Consider the following 23,356-nt stretch of genomic DNA (forward strand, 5'->3'; position numbering starts at 1 on the left):
TCAGATGCAATGTAGTGAAAAGCAGACTCCAGGTTGTGTGCTATCACATGTAAGATTACTGGAGAAGATGGATATATTGGAGCCGGCCGAAGTGGCCGTGCGGTTAAAGGCGCTGCAGTCTGGAACCGCAAGACCGCTACGGTCGCAGGTTCGAATCCTGCCTCGGGCATGGATGTTTGTGATGTCCTTAGGTTAGTTAGGTTTAACTAGTTCTAAGTTCTAGGGGACTAATGACCTCAGCAGTTGAGTCCCATAGTGCTCAGAGCCATTTGAACCATTTGGATATATTGGACAGTGTGGTTTCTCCGAGTTACTCCATCGAATCCAGGTATTCGTATGGGAATACCCCCTTCTTCGTAAAAAAGCTGAAACTCTACATCATTGAGATATGCACCTCGTGTAAGATGCATAGCATGATGCGGAGATTCAGCAAGTTTCTGAAGCGGTGCCTACATCTTAATGAATTCAGGAACCGTGGCTTGATCTTTGTGTTAACCCTATTAGAAAATGAAATGTAATTTTCCATGTCCATGTTCACAGGCATTACACTAACCCAAGCTTTACGTGTTTCTAAACCAACCAATTGCTCAGTGATGAAATGGGCATCATACGAGGTGTGATTGGAAAGTTTTAAGAATGGGCTTCTAATTGTACAGTGGTGGTCCTTACATGCTACTGTGATGCATCTCCTTCAAAATAGTCCCCTTCTGACTGAACACACCAACACCAACGGTATGTCCACTTTTGGAAATATTCCCGGAAATTTTTATCCTGAAGTGACGCTCTCCGTATTTGCCTGGATGTCTTCCATGAAGTCACGTCGCTTCCCTTTTAGTGCAAATTTCAGTTTAGGAAACAGGTAGAAGTCCGCAGGTGCAGAATCAGGGGAATATGGCGGTTGTGGAAGCACAGAAATTTAGAATTTGGTCAAAAATTCAACGATGGAGAAGGCACGATGAACTGGAGCATTGTCATGGTGTAGCACCCAACTCCTGTCTTTCCACAATGCAGGCCTTTTCTTCCGCACCCTTTCACGCAAAACTCAAGGATACAAGGACACATTCGTAGTATTCATGGTTAATTGTCTGTCCTCCAGGGGTAAATTCATGATGCACAATACCGGTTGAATCGAAAAACATCACCAACATTGTCTTCACTTTCGACCGACTTTGCCGTGCTTTTTCGGTTGTGGTGAACCTAGAGTCTTCCACTGCGAAGACTGCACTTTGGGTTCAGAGTCATATCCATATACCCACGATTCCTCACCTGTAATTACCCTATTTAACAAATGTGGGTCATTTTTAGTTCTCGGTATTGTCTCTGGTCACTTGACAACACTTTTGGAATGAATTGTGGACACTCGATGCATGCTCAGATCTTATGTTAAAATTTACTGAACTGCATAGAAACTTAAATTAAGTTCGTTAGCCATCTAACTAATTGTAAGTCTACGACCTGAGCGCATTAAATCGCAAACTTTCACAACATTTTCATTCGCTTTTGAGGTGGAAGGACGACCAGACCATGGTTCATCTTCAAATGATTCGCAGCAATTTTTAAATCTTTTGAACCAGACAAAAACATTTTATTGGTTCGTACAATTATCTCCAAAAGCTGTTTTTAATAGTTCGTAAGTCTCAGAAGCTCATTTCCCGGTTTTAAAACAAAATTTCACACAAACTCGTTGCTCCGTTTTCACGTGCATTTTCAGGCAGATAGAATCCGGCAACAAGCCCTGACAGGCCTGAAGTCAACCAGCTGCCACAATGAATTGAATGAAGGAAACGCAGTTTCCTGTCAGAGGTCGTTCAAGGACAAGGCAATGACTCACTCCCGACCCTCCGTGTACATGCCCGCCAAACCAGTAAGCAGTAGCGGATCCATACTTAAAACTTTCCAATCACACCTCGTATACAATGAAGCGCCAAAGAAACCGGTATTGGCATGCATTATCGAATACAGAGATATGTAAACAGGCAGACTACGGCGCTACGGTCGGCAACGCCTACATAAGACAACAAGTGTCTGGCGCAGTTGTTAGATCGGTTACTGTTGCTACAATGGCATGTTATCAAGATTTAAGTGAGCTTGAACGTGATGTTATTGGCGGTGCACGAGCGATGGGACACAGCATCTTCGAGGTAGCGATGAAGTGGTAATTTTCCTGTACGATCGTATCATGAGTGTACCGTGAATATCAGGAATCCGGTAAAACATCAAATCTCCGAAATCGTTGCGGCCTAAAAAAGATCCTGCAAGAACGGGACCAACGACGACTGAAGAGAGTCATTCAGCGTGACAGAAGTGCAACCCTTCCGCAGATTGCTGCAGATTTCAATGCTACGCCATCAACAAGTGTCAGCATGTGAACCACTCAACGAAACATCATTGATACGGGCTTTCAGAGCCGAAGACTCACTCTTGTACCGTTGATGACTGCTTGATACAAAGCTTTACGCCTCGCCTGGGCCCGTCAACATCGACATTGGACTGTTTATGACTATAAACATGTTGCCTGGTTGGACAAATATCGTTCCAAATTGTATTGAGTGGATGGACGTGTATGACTATGGAGACAACCTCATGAATGTCAGTGGGGGACTGTTCAAGCTGGTGAGGCTCTGTAATGATGTGGGGCGTGTACACGTCTATATAGACTCTGACAGGTGACACGTAAGTAAGCATCCTGTCTGATCACCTGCAACAATTCATGTCTATTGTGCATTCCGACGTAATTGGGTAATTCCAGCAGGACAATGCGACACCCCACACGACCAGAATTGCTACAGAATGGCTCCAGGAACACTCTTCTGATTTTAAACATTTCCGCTTGCCACCAAATTCTCCAGACATGAACATTATTGAACATGTCTGGAATCCCTTGCAGCATGCTGTTCAGAAGAGGTCTCCACCCCCTCGTACTCTTATGGATTTATGGACAGCCGTGTAGGATTCATGGTGTGAATTCCCTCCAACACTACTCGAGACATACGTGGAGTCCATGCCACGTCATGTAGCGGCACTTCTGCGTGCTCACAGGGGCTCTACACGATATTAGGCAGGTGTACCAGTTGATTTGGCCCTTCAGTGTAGACAGAGATAGGACATACTGTGTTAGCTGTGCACAAGCATATTAACTAGGTACTTGTACAATAAAACTAACCAGAAATGAAAAACACACCAGAGGAGGAGGAGGAGGAGGAGGGGGAGGAGGTATTCAGACAGTTATACTTTGCATATATGCAATAGGTTTTATCAACTGTCAGAGTTGAGTGGAGAGGAGCCTCTTGTAGCTGTAGATGTAGGGAACATGCAGCAGTTGTCAGCAGTTAGGAAGCCTAGGTCAGTTGCAAAGTCTAACAGGAAGAAGAAGGTTCTGCTGCTAGGTAGTTCACATGGTAGAGGTGTGGACCAGCAGTGCAGAAAGTGTTGGGGAGTGAGTACCAGGTCACCAGCATTGTGAAGCGTAGTGCAGGGTTGGCTCAGGTGACTGACAGCATAGGGGATTTATGTAGGAATTTTATGAAAGAGGATCAGATGGTGATAGTGGGTGGAGCAGAGAACAGTCTTGATAGGGACAGGGAATATGATGTAGGTGGTGACCTGGTAAAGATAGCTACTCAAACTGGTGGCAGTAATGTGCATTTCATACAGCTTTTTCAGTGTCATGATCGGCCTCATCTTAATGCGGCTGTTAGGCACGTTAGCATGGGGCTGGAGAAGGCACTGATGGCAAGAGGGCATGGGTCACATTTCAGTGGTGCCACTTAGGTCCATCAGTAGATCAGGTTTCGCTAGGCGTGGCCTGCACCTCAATAGGTATTTGAAGGGGAGGCTGGCAAAGCTTATAGGTGACATTGTAGTGGGTGGTGGTGGGATCACTCAAGGAAAAATTCCTATAGTAGTTGGTGTTAGAGCTGCACCTTTTTTAGACTGAAGTCAACTGACAGGTATACCTGCTTAAAGGAAGTCCCTGTAACGAAGGGCTCTCCTTCAGAGGACATCTTGTTTCCAAGTAGAGAAGGAATTAGCATATTTCATCAAAATATAAGAGGTATTAGAGGTAAAGTTAGTGAACTGCTTATATATGTTGAGTCTGAAATTATTGGTATATTGGAGCATCACTTAAGTAATTTGACAGCTCAGAGGCTTCCTTCCCCAGGATACATACATACATACATTAATGCTTGTTCCACAAATAAAAATTAGCTGGCTATTTTTCAAGAAGTTCCTTGTGGGGCGGGGGAGTGGTCATGTACTTAAAAAAACAGTATTCCATTTGAGTCCATAGACTATCATGGCACTGCACTGAACAGATATTTGAATGTTGTGAATTTAGTTAAACTAAACTTCTAATTGTTGTTTATAGGTCCCCTAACTCAGACTTCGGAGCATTCCTGCTCAAGCTAGAGAGGTTTCTTGATTCACTTTATAGGAAGTACCAGAAATTAGTTGTATGTGGAGACTTCAATATAAATTTTGTATATGATGGTGCAATAAAAAGGATGTTGGTAGATCTCCTAAATTCATATGATCTAATACAGACTATGTTTTATTCCAACAAGAGTGCAGGGGAACAGTAGCACAGCAGTAGACACTATTTTTATTCATTCGTCATTACTAAATGGACATTCTGTTAGTAAAAGGGTGAATGGCATTTCAGACCATGATGCACTAATTTTAACACTAAAAGGCTTTTGTACTCAAACAAATGTCACATATAATTACAAACTATGTAGGAAAGTTAATCCAACAGCAATAGAGAGTTTTCCAAACATTGTCAAGCTACGAGAGTGGCAGAATGTTTATAGTGCCGATAACATAGATGATAAATACAACGCTTTCCTTAACACATTTCTCATTCTCTTTGAGAGTTGATTTCCATTAGAACGTTCTAAACGGGGTACTAGCAGTAATAGGCAACCTGGGTGGCTGACTAGTGGGATAAGGATATCATGTAGAACAAAGCGGGAATTAAATCAAAATGTTGGAAGTAGTCACAATCAAGCTACAGTAGCCCATTACAAACAGTACTGTAAGGGGCTTAAAAATTAGGAAGGCAAAAAGTATGTGGTATGCAAATAGAATAGCTAATTCACAGGGTAAAATTAAAACCATATGGTCATTTTGAAGGAAGTCAGCAGCACAAGGTCGACGATATAAAGTCAGTTCATAGTAAAAATATTTCTGTTACTGATAAATCAGATATATGTACATTATTTAAAAGTCATTTTCTGAGCATTGCCGGTGAGTTAAATAAAAATTTAGTTTCTACAGGGAACCATATAACTTTCTTGGCAAATGCCTTTCCGAGATTGATGTCTGAAATACTCCTCTGTGATACAGACAAGGGAGAGATTGAGTCAATAATTAAATTACTGAAGACTAAGGACTCTCATGGATATGATAGAGTGCCTACCATAATATTAAAGTACCGTGCTGCTCTTGTTAGCCCTGTATTTAGCCATATTTGTAATTTTTCCTTTAGGAATGGTCAGTTTCCTGAATGATTAAAGTATTTAGTTGTAAAGCAGCTTTATAAAAAGGGAGAAAAGGATAACGTCGAAAATTTTAGACCTATTTACATGCCATCAGTGTTTGCTAAGGTTATTGAAAAGGCTGTGTATGTAAGGATAATTGATCATTTTATGTCACACGATTTGCTATCGAATGTACAGTTCGGCTTTAAAAGTCGTCTAACAACTGAAAATGCTATATTCTTTTCTCTGTGAGGTACTGGGCGGGTTAAACAAAAGGTTTCGGACCCTAAGCATATTTTTTGATTTAACTGAGGCATTTGATTGTGTTGTTCACAAAATATTGCTCCATAAGTTGGACCATTACAAAATACGAGGAGTTGCTCACAATTGGTTCACCTCTTACTTTAACAACAAATAGCAAAAGGTCATTATTCACAGTGTTGAGAATGGCTGTGATGTGGGGTCTGAGTGGGGGATGGTTAAATGGGGGGTGCCCCAGGGATCAGTGTTGGGACCACTCCTGTTCCTTATTTATATAAATGATTTGCCCTCTAGTATTACTTGTAACTCTAAAATATTTCTGTTTGCTGATGACACTAGCTTGGTAGCAAAGGATGTTGTGTGCAACACTGGCACGGTTTCAAATAGTGCAGTTCATTACCTAAGTTCATGGGTTGTAGAAAATAAACTAACGCTAAATCACAGTAAGGCTCAGTTATTACAGTTTCTAACACACAAATCAACAATACCTGATGTATTGATTTCACAGAATGGGCATATAATTAGTGAAACTGACCAGGTCAAACTTCTAGGTGTTAACACAGGTAGTAAACTGTCGTGGAAAGTCCACGTTCAGGATCTTGTTTGAAGACTTAATGCTGCCATTTTTACTATTCGAATGGTATCTGAAGTTAGTGATTATCCGACACGAAAATTAGTCTACTTCGCTTATTTTTATTCGCTTATGTCGTATAGTATTGTATTTTAGGGTAACTCTTCGCATTCTAAAAGGATGTGTTTGGCTCGGAAATGGGTGGTTCGGGCAATAATTGGTGTAAGTTCACGAACCTCTTGTCGACCCCTGTTAACGTGTCTGAGTATTTTGACATTGGCCTCTCAATATATTAATTCCTTACTGTCATTTCTTATTGACAATATTAGCTGATTCCCAAGAATAAGCAGCATTCAAACCTGCATTTGGATCGGACTTCCTTACCTCTTGTTCAGAAAGGTATGCAGTATACAGCTGCATCCATTTTCAGTAAGCTACCGCTCGAATTCAACAGTCTTAGCAGTAATCCACGCGCTTTCAAATAGAAACTGAAGAATTTAGTCATGGGTCACTCCTTCTATTCTGTCCAGGAGTTCCTTGAAACATTAAGATGATTCTTGTTGTATTGTTGATTGCGTTTACTTAAACTTATGGATTGATTTTTTTGGGTTCATAAACATTTTATTTTTATATGTTATTACTTTTATGTTGTAAGTTCATGTACTGACATGTTCGATAACCTTGGAGAACTGCTCCTCAATTTTGTCCTACGGAACTTGACGTATAAATAAAACAATAATAAATAGAAATAGAGTTTGAATTAACACAAGGCTTACTATACGTAATAATCTTAAAAAAGAATCTGACCTCTGCATTTACACTGACGTAAAAAATCCCAACACCAAGAAATAATTAATTTAGAATAATGAAATTTCTGAAATACTTTTGCGCTTGGTGAGCCAGTTTTTAAGACACAGAAAGACACACTCATACAATCTACAACAGAACCACAATTTTCATGGTAGTCGACAGTTACAGGATGTGACAAAAATGTGGAAACACTAAAAACACAACACATTATCGTGCCTAATACAGTGTAGGAAAACCGTTGGCATTCAAAATAACTTCCAGTCGGCTCGGAATGGATAAATACGAGTGTGTGTAGTTGTCAAGAGAATCTTATACTGTTCTGGTAACGACGATGGAGGTGGACAGCGATCACGCGCCCTCCTCTCCAAAGTATACCAGAAACGCTCAATAGTATTGAGATCTGGTGACTGTGGTGCCCATAGAATGCGACAATTCCTCCTTGCGTTCACAAAACCAGTCCTGGGCGATGCGAACTGAGTGGACTGGGGCCTTGTCGTCTTGGAACACAGGATCACTGCTGGAGAACGAATATTGTACCACGAGATGGACCTAATCAGCCAGAATGCTCAACACAATCGTCAGCAGTAATGCTACCTTGCAGAGTACCCACGGGGCACCCGGTAAACCGCGATGTGGCTGCCAAATCATCACCGAACTCCCGCAATGTTTCACTCTTGGGACGTAAACTGGGCCAGAAGTTAGAAACAGTGCGCACAAGACTCACCCGGCCAAATGACTTTCTCGAATTCCTCCATAGTCTAGGTTTTATGGCTTCGGCACGACGTCTTCCTGTTATGGGCATTTGATTCACTGATGTGAGGTTTTGGAATTCCAGTTCGTCCTGCAAATTCACAGTTTATGGAACTCCGTTCGCGTTGTTTTTGTGTTGACATGGCTCGCAAGTGCTACACAATTCTGCACCTGTTGCTGTCTTAGTTTTCGTCACAGTCTTCTTCAGTGGCCGTCCGTCACGATCATTTGACACACACTTCCGAGCGCGTTGTGACAGCGGCTGATATTTTCCCACTTTTCCTGTATGCGGTGGAAACCTTCGCTGTGGTGCCTCTCGAAACACCAAACACCAGCTACCGTGGCTACGAAAGCACCCACCATACAAGCATGAACCATTTGCCCTTGTTCCAAGTCAATTAGCTCCGACACAATGCACACAGAACTACACAGAATGCTATTCTGACCATGACTGACATTTGCAACGTATTGAGGACATTGAACGGGTCGCGTTCGTGCTGCACAACCTGCAGGTTTGGCTAGCATCTGTATTTACGTTCAATCGTGTATTTATCGCGGTATTTGTACATTTTATCCAACCTCTGTATCTTCGCAGTGGATTCACTATGTATTCCTCTGCACCATATCCGTAGGCACACAGGCGACCGACTTCCTTCCCCATCTCTCCCTAATCCGATGGGACCGATGACCTCGCTGTTCGGTCCCTTCCCCCAAATCAACCAAGCAGTCAACACAGGCGGCACTTCGATGATGGCGCTACTGCTTCGTTGTGGAGCCACACGTCCGCGGTCACCGTGGATGAGGGTGAACCTCTGCCAGTAGGAAGCTCAAACTCCTGTTTTCTTGGTCAAACCCGGAATTACCAGGGAAATTAAAGAAGTAAATTAGACATTACTTTCGCATCCCAATTAACTTTTATTGAATGCTGCACTACGCTTCAAAGTGAGAAAGATACATCACTATTCCACAAGATGGGCAACAAGTCTCTGCAATTAACAGTCGGAACGCTCTACTAGTCGTGAAATTCCTCGACGATAGAAATTCGCTGCTCGGTCACGGACCCATTGGGGAACAGCTGTATGAACGTCCACATCGTCGAAAAATCTGCGACTGCTTCGAATCAGTTCCTCTACTGCCCGTACATAATTGTCTCTGGCCAACGTCGATGGTCTTCCTTCCCGATAAACGTCGCTCGCCTCTGTGTGACCTCGATCTAATCATTGACACTAGTTCACTGCGGCTGGTCGTGACATTACATTTGGTTAATCTATCGACAAAACTTCGCTGCGAATCTGTGAACAGTTTTGACCTTTTGCCCACAAAAATCGTATTGTCACGCGTATTTCCTTTGAGGAATACATTTACATTTACCCCCCCCCCCCCTCCCCAATTTACTCTCACACTGTGATGCACTTGTTATCCGTACCACAACAAAAACTGTGTCCGCAGTAAACCCAGAACATGTACGTACTTTCTTGTGCCAATGCGCCACCCTAGTTGCGCAATGGTCTTAGCGTGGGATGACATGTGAAACTTACATTCCGAAGTTCCCTCGTAAATGAGTGTTGTGAAGAGGACATTCACTCAAATGTTCTCTCAATTAGCTGATTATACTGAGGTTGATGAATGTTTAGGTCATTCCAATATGGCTTACGCGATATGGAATACATTGTTGGCGACTGTTGCTTTGTCAAAGGACGGATGAGTAGCGCCAATGGAAAACGTTCTATGCGCCAAGTCTGACTTTTATGAGGCGAATGAAAAAACAATGTATCTCTGTTTGTTCATAATCTAATTGTATCCAAAAAATTGGAAGTCTTTGAACCACCACATAATTATGCTGCTCGCCGCACCGCCGCAAAAAAAAAAAAAAAAAAAAAAAAAAAAAAAAAAATAGAAAGAAAAAGAGAGAGAGAGAGAGAGAGAGACAAATTAGAAAACACTGACGGAAAAAATCCAAGCAGCAAGGAGAAGTTATGCGGCACAAAACAAAGGTTGATAGGCGTGTTTCTGCATCTGAAAGATGACGTTTATTCATATTTCGCGCAGGTCGCATAAGAGGGCTTTAAATACCCGCTGTAGTGGTAGTGAGCGTCTAGACGTAGTGAGTTGATGTTAGTCAAGAAGACGACGGCGACACCTTTATCAGCAACTCACAGAGTTTGAGCAAGATTGTGTAATAGGGCTACGAGATATTAGTGAAAGACTAGGCAGATTGCCGGCAGTGGTGGTCACGGGCAGGTACGGTTGCACGAAGAGCGGCCAAGTAGTGCTACCGAGAGGGAAGACCATTGTGTTCGGCGTCGTACTGCGTCTGCAGCAGCAATTTGACCAGCATTCGACACCACAGTGACACAAAGAACTGTTAGAAATCGGTTACTTCAAGGATAGTTCCGAGTCAGACGCCCTGTAGTGTACGTTCCACTGACCCCAAACCACTACCGTTTGCGACTTCAGTGGTGTCAAGCGAGAGCTCATTGGAGGGCAGAGTGGAGGTGTGTTGTGTTTTCTGATGAAAGCTGGTTCTGCCTCGGATCCAGTGATGGCCGTGTGTTGGTTCGAAGGAGCCCATTTGAGCGTCTGCAACCAACCCGTTTGCGTGCTAGAGACCTTCGACCTACACCTGAAGTAATGATCTGAGGTGCGACTTCGTATGACAGCAGCAGCACTTTCGTGGTTATTCCACGCACCATGGCTGCAAAATTGTACGTTAGCCTGGTGATTCGACTTGTTATGCTGCCATTCACGAACAGCATTCCGTTTTTTTTTGTTTTTTTCCCCCTAGCAGGATCGGACGACAAATCCAATGTCATCCACAACCCGCATTAACCGTTCCTGACAGACCAAGTGCAACAGGCATGCAACTCCATCCCACAAACGGACATGCGGCACCTATACAACAAAATGCATGCACATGTACATGGTTACGTTCAACATTCTGGCGATTACACCGGTTGTTTATGTACCAACATTTCAAATTTGCAGTAGCTTTTCTCTCGCTTACTTTAACCTATGATCTTGAAACCTTTATCACTCAAATATGTTATCTAGACAAATCTATTCCCGAAATTTCGTTTCTCTCATTAATCATTTTTTGATGTTGGGATTTTTTCCGTTAGTGTATATACTTTGTTAAGTACGTTCTAAGTGTCATACCAGGAAGCTGACTGGTTGTGTGTGCCAATAAAAAAGAAGAAAACAGCAATCAGCCACTGCCAATAACGCTATTTATTTGCACAAATAGCGCCGTTACTTATTTCGAACTGACAAGTTCATCTTCTGACGGCGGTTCACGTTTCTATTATATCCGTTATTGTTTGTATTAGTTAATACCTGTTTTTATTCCAACAACTAATGTAAACAACAACAAAATTAATATGAACGTAAACGGCCGTCTGAAGCTGAACTGTCGTTTCGAAACCGGTAATGGTGCTATTTATGTAAATAAATAGCATTATTAACAGTGGCTGACTGCTAGTTTCTTCTTTGCAAAAATCAGCTTGGACTCTGTGCAAAAATCAAGGCCTCAGAAATGTCAGTTTTCGACTAGATAGCAGGAAGAAAGTTTTTGGTCCAAGTGCCATTAGTACTGCGGCACTAAATTTTGTTTGTGATAATACAAGTACAGAAATACAGCATTAGATTTTTTTTTAAATAGTGGAACTGTAGTAAACAAAAATCACTTCTCATATCTTTTAAATTTTGGAATGCAAGAGGGAAGCACTGTTTGGCTCAAAGACAACGCGCCATCTACTAACACATGTTTGAAAGACTTTCTCCGTGGTTTGATGCCGAGATTAAGTTTAGGGACGTGCAACAAAATACCGAAAGCACAGTAGCACTGAAAACGCGTTTGTGGAAAAATAGCACTTAGAAAGTTTTCCATTTCCACTCTTCAAATGCTCGTAAGTAATTTTCTTCTTTAATATTTGTAGCTTACCTGGTTTCTTCGAAAACTCCAGCAACAATAATTATTACTACAATGACTGTATTGGTATAAGACTAATGGTATTCGTGACTTCAGTTGGCTGGATTTAGTTTCAGAAAACATGGGCCCGGGGCCAGGGCTACAACGTCCTAAAGCTGGCAAATCTTGGAGTGCACAACATGGATGTTTGAGAAAATAAGTTCAGCCTTTGTGTCTCCACGCAATATGCTGTGACACTGATGTCCCGTGCGGTGTGAACGAACCTGTTTATCTGTGGGACGTCGTCATACCGCGATGTTCTATTAACTTTATTTTCAATTTGTATCTGTTGTAAGTTGCTGTAGTGCCGTGCGTCTATGGCACGTCCTATGCTTGAATTCCCAATGACAAAGAGTCAGTAAAACAACTCACACATAAATTTGAGCAACAGCATTAATTCACGTGCACGTAATGTATTTGAATCCTGGCGTTTTCAGTCAATATAACGCACTGATACAGTAAAAGGAAATTAAGAGGTCAGAAGCAAGGAAGATGAGTTACAGAAGACATTGAAACTGCGTATTTTTATGTTATTATACACTGATTGTGACAGTTATCTTCATACGCTAGCAGGGAAACGGTAGCATTCAACGCGTATGACATTGACGAGAAGCGTGCAAATGATTTCCTATTTTCGTTTTTTCTCTTGCTACAAAAAAAGACGATTTTTATTTACAAAATTAATATTTCGGTGCTTGCTACGGATGTTGGTCACGCAAACAAACTTGATTTCCTATTTACTCAAACTTTGCATGTTTTCAGTAGTATTTAGAATGTACTACAGTTTCATTATTTTATAACAGTAATGTGGAAAAAATGAAGTAGGGTGGACTGCAAAAGAATAAAAAAAGATGGGTTGGAGAAAGCTGAAAGAATACAATGTGATACACAAAGATTATTTGGCGCAATCCGCTGGTCTGAATTGAATTCACTTTTCTCCTCACATGATAACTTTCACACCAATGACAGGCTACTTGAAGTTCACAGCTGTAATGAACACTGGACGAAAACTAACTTTTTCTTGAGTAGATAGTGATTAGCTTGTCATGTGCTTTTATACTGTGTTCGTTTCATGCACACGTAAACCGTTGCGGACATAATAGGGGAGGAGGCATTAGTTTCTCCGAGCCTATACGTGCAATACAAAAAACACAGGTCAACAGACAGATGTGTGCCACTAATAGGTTCGCCTTTCCTATGACGCTACAGACAGAGTGAAGCGGTACACTAATTTGGTAGTGAGCTCAACTCCCTTACAGGCTTTCGTCGACATACATGACTCACTTGAGACAATTGTAGGGATTGTTCGGTTAACGTGGCCACTGCCTGTCAGTTTCTGTCCGGTCCAAGCCTGTGCTCTATTTCCAGTGAACCCGATACAGACAGAGCGAGAAACGCTAACTTTTCTTCCTTTAGGACCCTAAAATCGTTGACCGAACATCGTTCATCCGCTGTATTAAACGTGCGCTGTTCTGTAACACTTTTCGAGAAATCTGCACTGCAGTCTTGTAAAATGTATTGTTGTTACTAAAATATCTAAGAAGTTCCTCTACAAGCAAATTGACTACCCTTCCGTTTCTGCCATATTTTCCTTTCTAAAAGCGGTTCAGAAGCAAAATATCGCCAAGATACTGATTTCTATTCAATATGCAGCACAAATGGCTGGTAAACGTCACGACAATAGTAGAGAAATCTGAGAGCTACTGTATTCCTTACGCTCGACGGTCAATTCCTCAAACGTAAGTTGAAACCAAACTGTAACGGCTAGAAATACCTGCCAGAAAATATGGGGAACAGTATTTGAAATGGACTTCTTTGCATTCTGTTAGCTAAACCACACCATGACCAGTTATTAAATTCTACACTCATTAGTGTATAACATATAATACAACCTCGGAACCCTCATGACATCATCTACTGACGAAATAACTGCACACTTCTGAGCCTTTAGATGACAATCCTGGTTGTTAGGCGTCGCTGTAGCTGTCGGAGACAGGACCATAATTCATACTTGTGCAGTTCTATCGCATCAGTGCTACGTATTCGACGACGTTCTCTGAGAGCTCTGACAATAAACTAAAACCAAGAGTGTAGAAATAGTGCTGATACTACTACTAGTAGCAGTATTTTTATTCTTCCGCAGATCACTTTTACAAGGATATTGGACATTGTGTGTTATTACAGTTTAAAGAAAAGATCTAATTCCTATATACAGGCATTTACATACTTAGAGGTCTAGTTTGTCAAGGACCGTGGCAGGAAGTCGGCCGTGACCTTGAAGTAGAAATCATCCGGCATTTACCTGACGTAATTTAGGGAAAACACGGGAAACGTAAATCAGGAAGACCGGATGGAGACAGCTTCCATCGTCCCATGGGCTATACAAGGCCAGTCTTACGAACAACACAACCTCATTCGGTTTACCCTTGATGCACAATACTGTTTTGTTTATACATTCTCGAAAAGAATAATGTACCGGTGATAACAAAATGCTACACTGTTCATTCATTGTGAACCGAAGATAATTTTTTCCGTTGTCAGAGAAAATAACATGACTAACGCATAAGACGGCAGGAATTTTTGAAGTCAAGAATCAATTCCACGATGCACTTGTTGCGATCTATATCACTATCTTTATATGTATCTGGGCGCAAAAACGAAAACCTTCCAGTCAACCAATAATCCCAATCAGTCGCTCCACCATTGGGAAGGAAAGAAGAAGAGTTTACTCGTAATGTTTGGTGTAAGACTTATTTTTAACTCACTGGAAATAATCCTCGTCTTGACAATAAGCGTACCGTGTAGGTTCATTTCAGTTATGACTGTATCTCACTTGAGAAACATCAGTCGGAGAGGAAGAGGTTTAGATGTGTATGTTTTATGGTGCAGAGTGGGTAGATAGAATTCAGCCTCCTGTCGACATCAAGGGCAGTGGGAACAGAGTGGTGTCTTACACGTTCAATGACGGGGAAGCATTTCGGATACGGCCCTCTTGCATATGCCTGCAGTGATTTAGGCAAACTATCTTTTGAATGCAGTAAGTAAGTAACGAACATAGAGCAGTTTCCCTTTTTAAAAACAGTGCGGCTCAAACTTTTCTCTTTATTGGGGATCCTTAGGCCAGCCCTAGACATCTGTAATTTCGAGACAAATTGTTACTATTGTTATACACGATTAATTAATACAAAGATCAATTGATAGCAACATTTTGATGTATATCTGTTATCTTCTGCCAAGCCTCTCTCTTTAGGGCATTCCGAGAACGTCTCTGCCCGCTGTGTTTACTACTGCCAGGTGGTTTCCATTCAAAAGTTTTCTTTGGTCGCCGGTGATCATTCCCAACAAATGTCCAATGATATTCTTTCAATTCTATCCATCACTATCCCATTTGCCCTCATTCTGGCTCTTACTTCAACATTTGCTTTTTTCTCGATTCTTTATATTCTGGCGCTCCTTCGTAAACAGTCCATTTTCACAGCTATGAGCCACTATGGAGAAAGAAACTTACCAATGGTATTTGTTGCGGCTGCAGTCTTGCTGTGTTCCATTAATTTATGATACAGTGCTACATCAAACCCAAGTAATTTCGCATGTCAAAAATACAGATACATTTAATCTTCACCACTTATCACAGTCTCCTGCATAAATTGTTACCACGGTCTCCTGCAACTGAAACCGTAATGAGAAGCTACCGCCGCCCCGTGGACGACAAAATGACTAATTTCTTACCATTGTTTCCATAGATGAAATGAAAAAATTGCCAGAATTTATTCATGTCCAGATTTTCTTGACATGTGCGTGCAGCATTCATCGCATGTCGTAGAAATATTTGAAGTATTTCGCTGGAAATAGTCAAACTATGCCCTTCCTTTAGGGATAAAATACTTGTGTGTAATATCCATCCACAGTTTATGGAGCTCTTTTTTTTAAAATTCAGTTTAATCCTCACAGATTTTTATCTCAGCACTTTATGCGCTCAGTAGCTTCACCAAATGTGTTACCTTTTTTTTACATTGTCACTAATTTCTTGGCCGGCATGACGATACGGTCAAATCTTCAGAAACCGCCTGAAACGGATTTGGGTTCTATTTCAGAAACCAGATACACAAGGTTAAAAATTAGAATGACTAGTATTCGCTATTTTTGGCAGCGTCGTGACTTTAACTGTAAAAGGAGCAACATAACTCGTGATGCAAACAATATGTGGTAGGAACTGAACATAACATGTATCAAACTTTATTTTTCGACTGAAAGGGTGGATCTTTGTTTACCATGTTAGGAGAAGTTTACCTAATTTGGCAACAGCGACTTCTAAATATGGGAGTGGGACCGGCTGTCTGTGCGCCGAGGTATTCATACGCCACCATAAAGTAACGAATATATTGTACGCCTTACACCTTGTTACACTGTGAAAGTACTAACAAATAATGGATTACCCTTTACAAAACAGATTTAAAACATTATTTTGTTTTAGTGTGACGTAGATACTGCTTTTAAGAGTTGGGACTACTTTCTTCAGCAACTCGCCGCACGAGCCGCGCGCTAGTGGAGAACTTAGGTCAAATTACGAACAGTTGCCGTGTGGTGTTGGTGACGTGCGTATGGTGTCGGAACGCTTAGAGGTTAAGGTAGTGAGAGAAGTAATCAGATTTTTATTATGACGTTAAGTAAATAGTGACAGTGCAGTGATGGATACACCAACAGGAGGGGGAAGAGATTCCCGTTTTAATATGGGATACAATATGTCTCTTTTAAGTGGTGAAACGCCGCCTGAAATATACGGAAGTACAAGCCATGCGAGACCTACAACCTCTCTAACTTCTGGAGTGTCAAGGTCTTCAGTTTCGTTACCAAGTACTTGCAGTGCGGGTATGACTCGTGGACTGAAGCGAACGTCTTCAGATGTGTGTTTTGAACAAGAAGTGTCAGGTAGACCTAGCATGTCATCTCAAAGTGGGATGGGCTTATCAACGGACTGTGGCACTGACATTGGGGACGAGGGCTACTCACAGGCCCAGAAAAAGACGCCGCCACCGAATGGTAAAAAGACGAAGGGACGCGTTAAAATAAAGATGGAATATATTGACAACAAACTTCGACGATATACAACTTTTTCGAAGAGGAAGACTGGTATAATGAAGAAGGTATGAGCTTTTTCTTTTAGTAGTTATTTTTATTGTATCGTTGTAAATTTGTATGTATTTTACATTGTGGGACCGTAAGTCATTTTTAAGGAACACTGTGCCTTTCGTGCAATTGAGATTATCGTGCTAGCTTGGCTCTTGCACCAACAGTGGCAGTGAAGTTACACGTTTGATGACAACTAAAATGCTTTTCATAATAACAAGGACAAAATATAATGAATGCATGCTGAAACAATATTAGTTCTGTCGGTGTTGTTTCAGTGCAAATTGGTTATGTTTATATAAATACAGTGGGTAAACATAACCTCTCTGGCATGCGTCAACCATTTTAGAATGTATATCATGTAATCTGTGAACAATACTTTGAAGGTATTTAAAGAGTAATTGAAGAGTTCGAAGTTATGTACATTATTTTTATTTGAATACTTGTTTTCGTTGTGCATAAAACACTTTGTTAGTTCTGAACACCAGTTCTTTATTCACGTTTTTTTTTTTATTTTGCTTAAATTCCTAGGCTCAAACATTGCGCACGGTGCGCTACATAGGTTGAATATATACAGAGTTATTTTTTAATTCCGTCTAAGAATTATTTAGTTTCTTGTATTCTAAAAGAGTTTGTAAATGATAATCTCTTAATGAGTATATTGCTGCTGTTTAGGAAACTTATGATTCCACTCTCCTGTTGACAGGCTTATGAGCTTTCAACACTGACAGGGACCCAAGTGATGCTTTTAGTGGCCTCTGAGACAGGCCATGTCTACACTTTTGCTACCAGAAAACTGCAACCGATGATAACATCGGAAGCAGGGAAAGCTCTAATTCAGACATGCTTGAATTCCCCTGATCCACCACCTTCAGGTGTTGGGGGCGACCAGAGGATGTCTGCTACTGGGTTTGAGGAGACGGAGCTGACGTACAACATTGGTGATGAGGAGCAGAAAGTAAGACAGCTGGTGTATGGTAGTTCACAACATGTAGGTGGAGGTGGGGCTCAGCAACATCCACATCCTCATGCACAGCATTTCCAGCAGCACCCAGGGTCACCATCTCCCCATCAACACCATCATATGATGGCTCCACCACCGCATTCTCACACCCAGTCACCTCCATCACATCTCATCCCATGTTCCAGTCCAGGGCCGCTGCTAGCAGGTGGCTATCAGCAGCCATGCCAATCACCTCTACCACCACCTCATGCTGCTTACCCACCTCCACACCCCCATATGTCACATTCACACCCTCAACGGTAGTGGCACTTGCTGTAACATCAGTGCGGTGATTGAAACAGAGAAAAGCTCTATCACACATTTCCCCTGTGGATATATCAGAAAGTTATCACAGGTTATCGTAAAGCTAAAAGTGACATGTAAAATATTATTTACCTTTGCTTGAAGGCTTTGCTTTGCAAGGTTCTGATACAATGCATTTTGAATTCAAAATTGTGCAAGAAAATCCATATTCTTGCAGAACACAGGCTTTTATTGAGAAGCGTCTTAAATGACTAACAACAATTAAATTATTCCAAGAGAATAATTTTAAAAAGTTTCCCAGAAATAAGGCAGTTTCTTGATTTTTGTGGCTGAGAATTAAGTCAGTTGAGGTTGATAGTCATGACTAAATTTTGCAAATATTCTACGCCATTTTTTATCATTAGAGAATTTTCATGTCATGGTGCATTAAAAATGCTTATTCTGTTTACATTACAGGAGTGTTAAAATAATTAAACTGACATACTGCACAGTCAGTGACCTCAAGTGCCATTACTGTAAGGGTATCAGATTGTGCCATTGAGCAGCAGTTGCCTTCAGAGGCATTTTGTATATTCTGTGCATGATTTTTGTGGCTTTACTGCATTGATGGTTGTACAGCAAGTGTTTTGTTTCGTTATGGTGTTGTTGCAGCATGAAAGTTGCCTGTGCACATGTAGAAAGTAAATGATATTGCAGTGCTGAAATGAGCATGGAATGTTTTTAAACAAATTTTGATTTGTTTTTGGTGAATTAAATTTTCACCAAAATGTTTTATTATATGACCATGTCATGGCTTTTTAGCTAGTATAAAACTGGCAAGTATTGTTTTTGCTGTAGTTAGTAGAGTGGGATATAGAAAACGGAACATTCTTGGCTCCATTAACATCAGATATTTTCAGTCAAGATGCTGAGGGGTGGGAAGTAATAGAAATTGCACAGTGTTCATACTTCTTCTTTTTGCATATTTTCTATCTATCTCTTTCTTTTATGTATTGTAATTGCGAAATGTAGAACACTGTCAGTCTGTTACTGTTTTGTGGTACTGTATTACTGTGTGTTGTTTTGGCACAGTATCATAAATTGCCAAAAAGAAATTGTGGTATTCAGTTTCCACAGTACTTGAGATTTTTTTATTTACTTTTTTTAAAACAAAAGTTCATTACATGAGGCATTTGCTTTGCATGGTTTCCATTTTATACAGAGTCATAAGTCATAAAATTGTTCTTAAATAACAATACCTGTTGTGCATTCAGATTTGCAGTTCATTTAATGAGTCAGTATTACATTTTTTTAAAATATTGAGACATTATAAACTGTTTGTTGTTTCTCTTTCATAGTTACTTAGCATCAGTTTGAGTTTTGAAATGAGTGGCTTTGTGGTCATGGACTTAATTTTTGTCTCTATTCATGGTGTGATTGCTGTATGTTCTGTCCTGACTTACCTCTGGAGACAGTGTCAGACTTTTGGCACCTTTCCTACTGTTGCCACAACATGTTTTATATTATAGTGGTACTGTTTTTGCTACCTAGGCCAGCAGTATGATAGTTTTTTTATGATGTTTAACTGATTACTGGTAGCAAATGTCAGTACTGAAGTTTCAGATATGTAGGACATTACAAAATATTGTGAACTGTAGTAATTCATTTACTATGACCAGTACAAATACGATTACTTGCTAAGCGAAGGCTGAAACCGGTGAACGATATGCATGAACTTGGATTCTGCAGACACAAATTGCTGAGTAACATCAACTTTTTTAATGATTTTTTTTATTAAAGAGATAGTGCCAATGGTATTATGACATGACATCCCAGTTCCTCATGTCTTGTTTGTGATCTGTTAGTCAGAATAATATGTGATTAGTGCAATTTTCAGTTAATATTTAGTTATAAGTATACTTACAAATTGCAGTGAATAATATTTGTCATAGAGAAGTTGATGTCTAGGAATTTGTAACTTACTAAATCTTTCATAAGATACAGTGACTTTTTGTTACATAAACTATGGTCATGTTTTGAATTGTTTCTTGTCTCGTCCTTTTCTTAGCCCTGTATATTCCCCACACTTTTGTAGAAATTGCAATCATTGAAACAAGTGATTGAAAGTAAACTAGAAATCTTGGTGCTATCGTGCATATTTCTGTAGATGTGTAATCTTACACAGACAAAGGAGTTATGAATTTGTTGTATTACAGTATGCCTTTCCCATTTTCATTACAAACCAAACATTGGTATGTGAAATTCAGTTATAGGTACAGAACAATGACACACCACATCATCATCACTGCTACTTCCTGCTACACACATACAAGAAGGGAGTGTAGTGTACCTTATAGTTTCAGAGTAAGGGCATACTGTCTTCAATAGGACTATAATTGGTAAGACAGTGCTGAGTTCAAAACAACTGTAAGGTTTAGGGCATTTTTAGTTTATTTAATTTCTGGAAATGGCTGTTGCCACAAACAGTTACTCCTGAATATTTGTTAAGAGTAATATTCAAGCATAATCATAATTGGTGCACAAATATACAGTTGTAGTAAATAACCCAAAACAAATACACAAAAATTCTAAAAATGTTCAACTTTTCAGTATTTTCATAATATCTTGTTATACAGTTGAGAAGTTTGTTACCCGTGATTCCAAAATATTACGTTTTCATTCACATTATCTTATGTACCTGTAACTGCTTTATATGATAATTGTCTACAGACTGAAAATTTTTTATTGTAATTTGTATTAATCTCAACACTTTCACATAACACTAGGTTGCACTCTATAATGAGTTATCTCCACTCCTCTTTCCCAGCACAGCACTGTGATTTTTATTGTGGAATTTGAACAAGTGTGTATTACTTTTGAGCTAAGGATTAGATTTTTAAGCTGAAACTTTTGTGGTCTTGGAGTGGCGACATCTCAAGAAAACAACAAGCAACATCGATGGAACCTACTACCTTAATTATTTGCTTATTATCTCAAAACTTTAAGAAACACAGTTCCAGACAAATGTCACACTGTGGAGATGTTTAACTGACAATTAATACTCAGTTTGTAACAGTTTTACTTTTTTAGACATCTGTGCCTGGAGTCGATGTATGTAAGCATTAGTAAAGTATCTCATCTTCTGTGCAAAAGTGATAGGTGCACTTAACTTCACAAAACACACAGCTGAAAATAATAAGCCTTACTTCAGATTCCATTTTCCACATTCTTAGTATGTTGTTTTCCTAAACTTGTAAATGTGTGGCCAAAGTGTTGTAATAGTCAAACATTCTGAATGGTGAGGTTTGGTGTGTGACAGATTGCAAAGCACTTCACTAAATATTTATAACTGGCGTTTGGATTATCCTGGTATTTCCGTTCATAAGTATCACTGTCTCTTCTGCAATGTAAATGATATATTTTTTCTGTATAACCAAAGTAAATTTTACTCAGTGTGGATAGGAAACAACCTGAAATGTTTTTGCTTTTGTGCATAGAAATTATTTGAGTGGTGAAGAAGCTAAACCTCTTTCAGTTGCATAGAGCGCTTAATGTAACTTTCAGGTGTAGTGTTTCCTCCAGATACTACTTGATAGTAAGATCGTACTGTACTCCTACACATCTAAAGTTGTTTCTTCTCTGCCATTACCTTCTGTTCTTCAGTATCTGTTCTATTGTATTCACTTGCTGTTTGCACTGAACTTTTTTTTTTGTTATCACCATTGAATACAGAAACAGTTTTAGGTGGAATATGTGTCAGCCAGAACTTGACTGTTCTGATGAACTTAAATTGCAAGTTTGCTAATTTAAGGACAGTTACCCAGAAGCCTTTCAGCTGAAGAGACACTGGGCCCAGAAAACATTTGAGAACTGGGAATTTATCTATAACATGTTCAAATGACCTTGGGTGTTGTGTACAATTACTAGTGAAACACATTATCGTTATCGTGATCAGATGAAATGACTTCAGTGGAATCACCTCAAACTGCTTCAACAAATAAAAGGTGTCACTTGAATGGCAATGGGCTGGCTTTTCAAACACACATTTTGTACAGTAGTCTAAAGAAATGTAGCCATTATGTAACTCTGTCCGTGATTGCAAGGGTATTATGATGTAAACTACATGGACAATAATTTGGCTGTTTACTTCATTACTGTTAAACTAAAAAATCTCTGTTTCGACTACGTGGTATGCGCTCTGTGGCCCTTTTTTACATTCAGAATGAAACATCTCGGAAGAATGCTGGAATGGCTCACGCAAAAAATTGCAGTGGGTTATTTCTTGCCACGTTCTTGCCCCTCAGTGCTTGCACCGCCTCTAATGTGGGCACTAAGCAAGTTTGCAGAGTTATTAAAACAATGGACTCTCAAGTTTATTGTAGTGATTTTCTCCACAGGCTATAATGATTTCTTTGAAATGAACAAGCTGATTTCCTTCGCCACCTATTCCAATGTGAGCTTGTGCGTAGCCTCTAAGGATCTTGTCAGTGCCCAGGCATTAAAACCCTACCTTCCAATTTTGACAGACTTTTTAATTCTAATCTGTTTGTGTCTGATTCTGTTTTGAAAATCTTTCATTGCATCAGAGTTTTGGGAAACAAGACTGTTATGTATACAATTACCTTTCTGCATTTGATTTGTTTGGTATCTAAACCCATTGTCTCAAATTCAGAGTCTGAATATTTAATAATTGTTGCTTCCAAAACATTTATATTCAGCACTTTCCATTTATCCTGAAGTGTATCCTCATGTTACCATATTGGTTGAAGAGTTATATCGTGATCCTCATCATGTGTGTAGCTTGGTTACTGTGAGAATTCAGGTGCACATTGAAAGGATCATAGTTTGATCTCTGTTCAGTTCTAAAGCACTCTTGGTACTGAAAATTGAATCTTATGTGTGGCAATGTATGTGGAGGGACAGGTAGTGACAAGTTGGCACAATGGTTCATACGACAGGGTATCCAAAAATAAACTGGAACTATCTTTTTAAAAGCTATATATTTTCAAATTGTTTACAAAACAACCATACATCTGTCAAAATACTCTCCATTACAATTAATACTTTTGTCCCACCAGTGCTTCTGTTGTGTGAAACATCTTTTTGTGGTCATCTTTAGAAATGACTAACAGCTTGTTCCTCTT

At 40.0% G+C, this 23,356-nt stretch overlaps 1 protein-coding gene across 1 annotated transcript; it reads left to right on the plus strand.

Moving 5' to 3' along the window:
• The first annotated feature begins 16,426 nt into the window (after positions 1 to 16,426).
• Positions 16,427 to 20,234, plus strand: LOC124721333 (serum response factor homolog). The gene is made up of 2 exons (XM_047246251.1): positions 16,427 to 16,983; positions 17,673 to 20,234. Exons 1-2 carry the CDS (start codon positions 16,528 to 16,530, stop codon positions 18,231 to 18,233), a joined length of 1,017 nt encoding a protein of 338 aa, XP_047102207.1. The 5' UTR covers positions 16,427 to 16,527; the 3' UTR covers positions 18,234 to 20,234.
• Positions 20,235 to 23,356: the final 3,122 nt, after the last annotated feature.

Source organism: Schistocerca piceifrons, chromosome X (genome assembly GCF_021461385.2).
Source record: "Schistocerca piceifrons isolate TAMUIC-IGC-003096 chromosome X, iqSchPice1.1, whole genome shotgun sequence".
In the NCBI taxonomy this organism is placed as follows: Eukaryota; Metazoa; Arthropoda; class Insecta; order Orthoptera; family Acrididae; genus Schistocerca; species Schistocerca piceifrons.

Bases quoted from the DNA above. Each gene is read 5' to 3' on its own strand.
- LOC124721333 (XM_047246251.1), top strand. From the start codon at position 16,528: ATGGATACACCAACAGGAGGGGGAAGAGATTCCCGTTTTAATATGGGA. The intron at 16,984-17,672 runs GTATGAGCTTTT...TCCTGTTGACAG, and splicing joins AGACTGGTATAATGAAGAAG to GCTTATGAGCTTTCAACACT.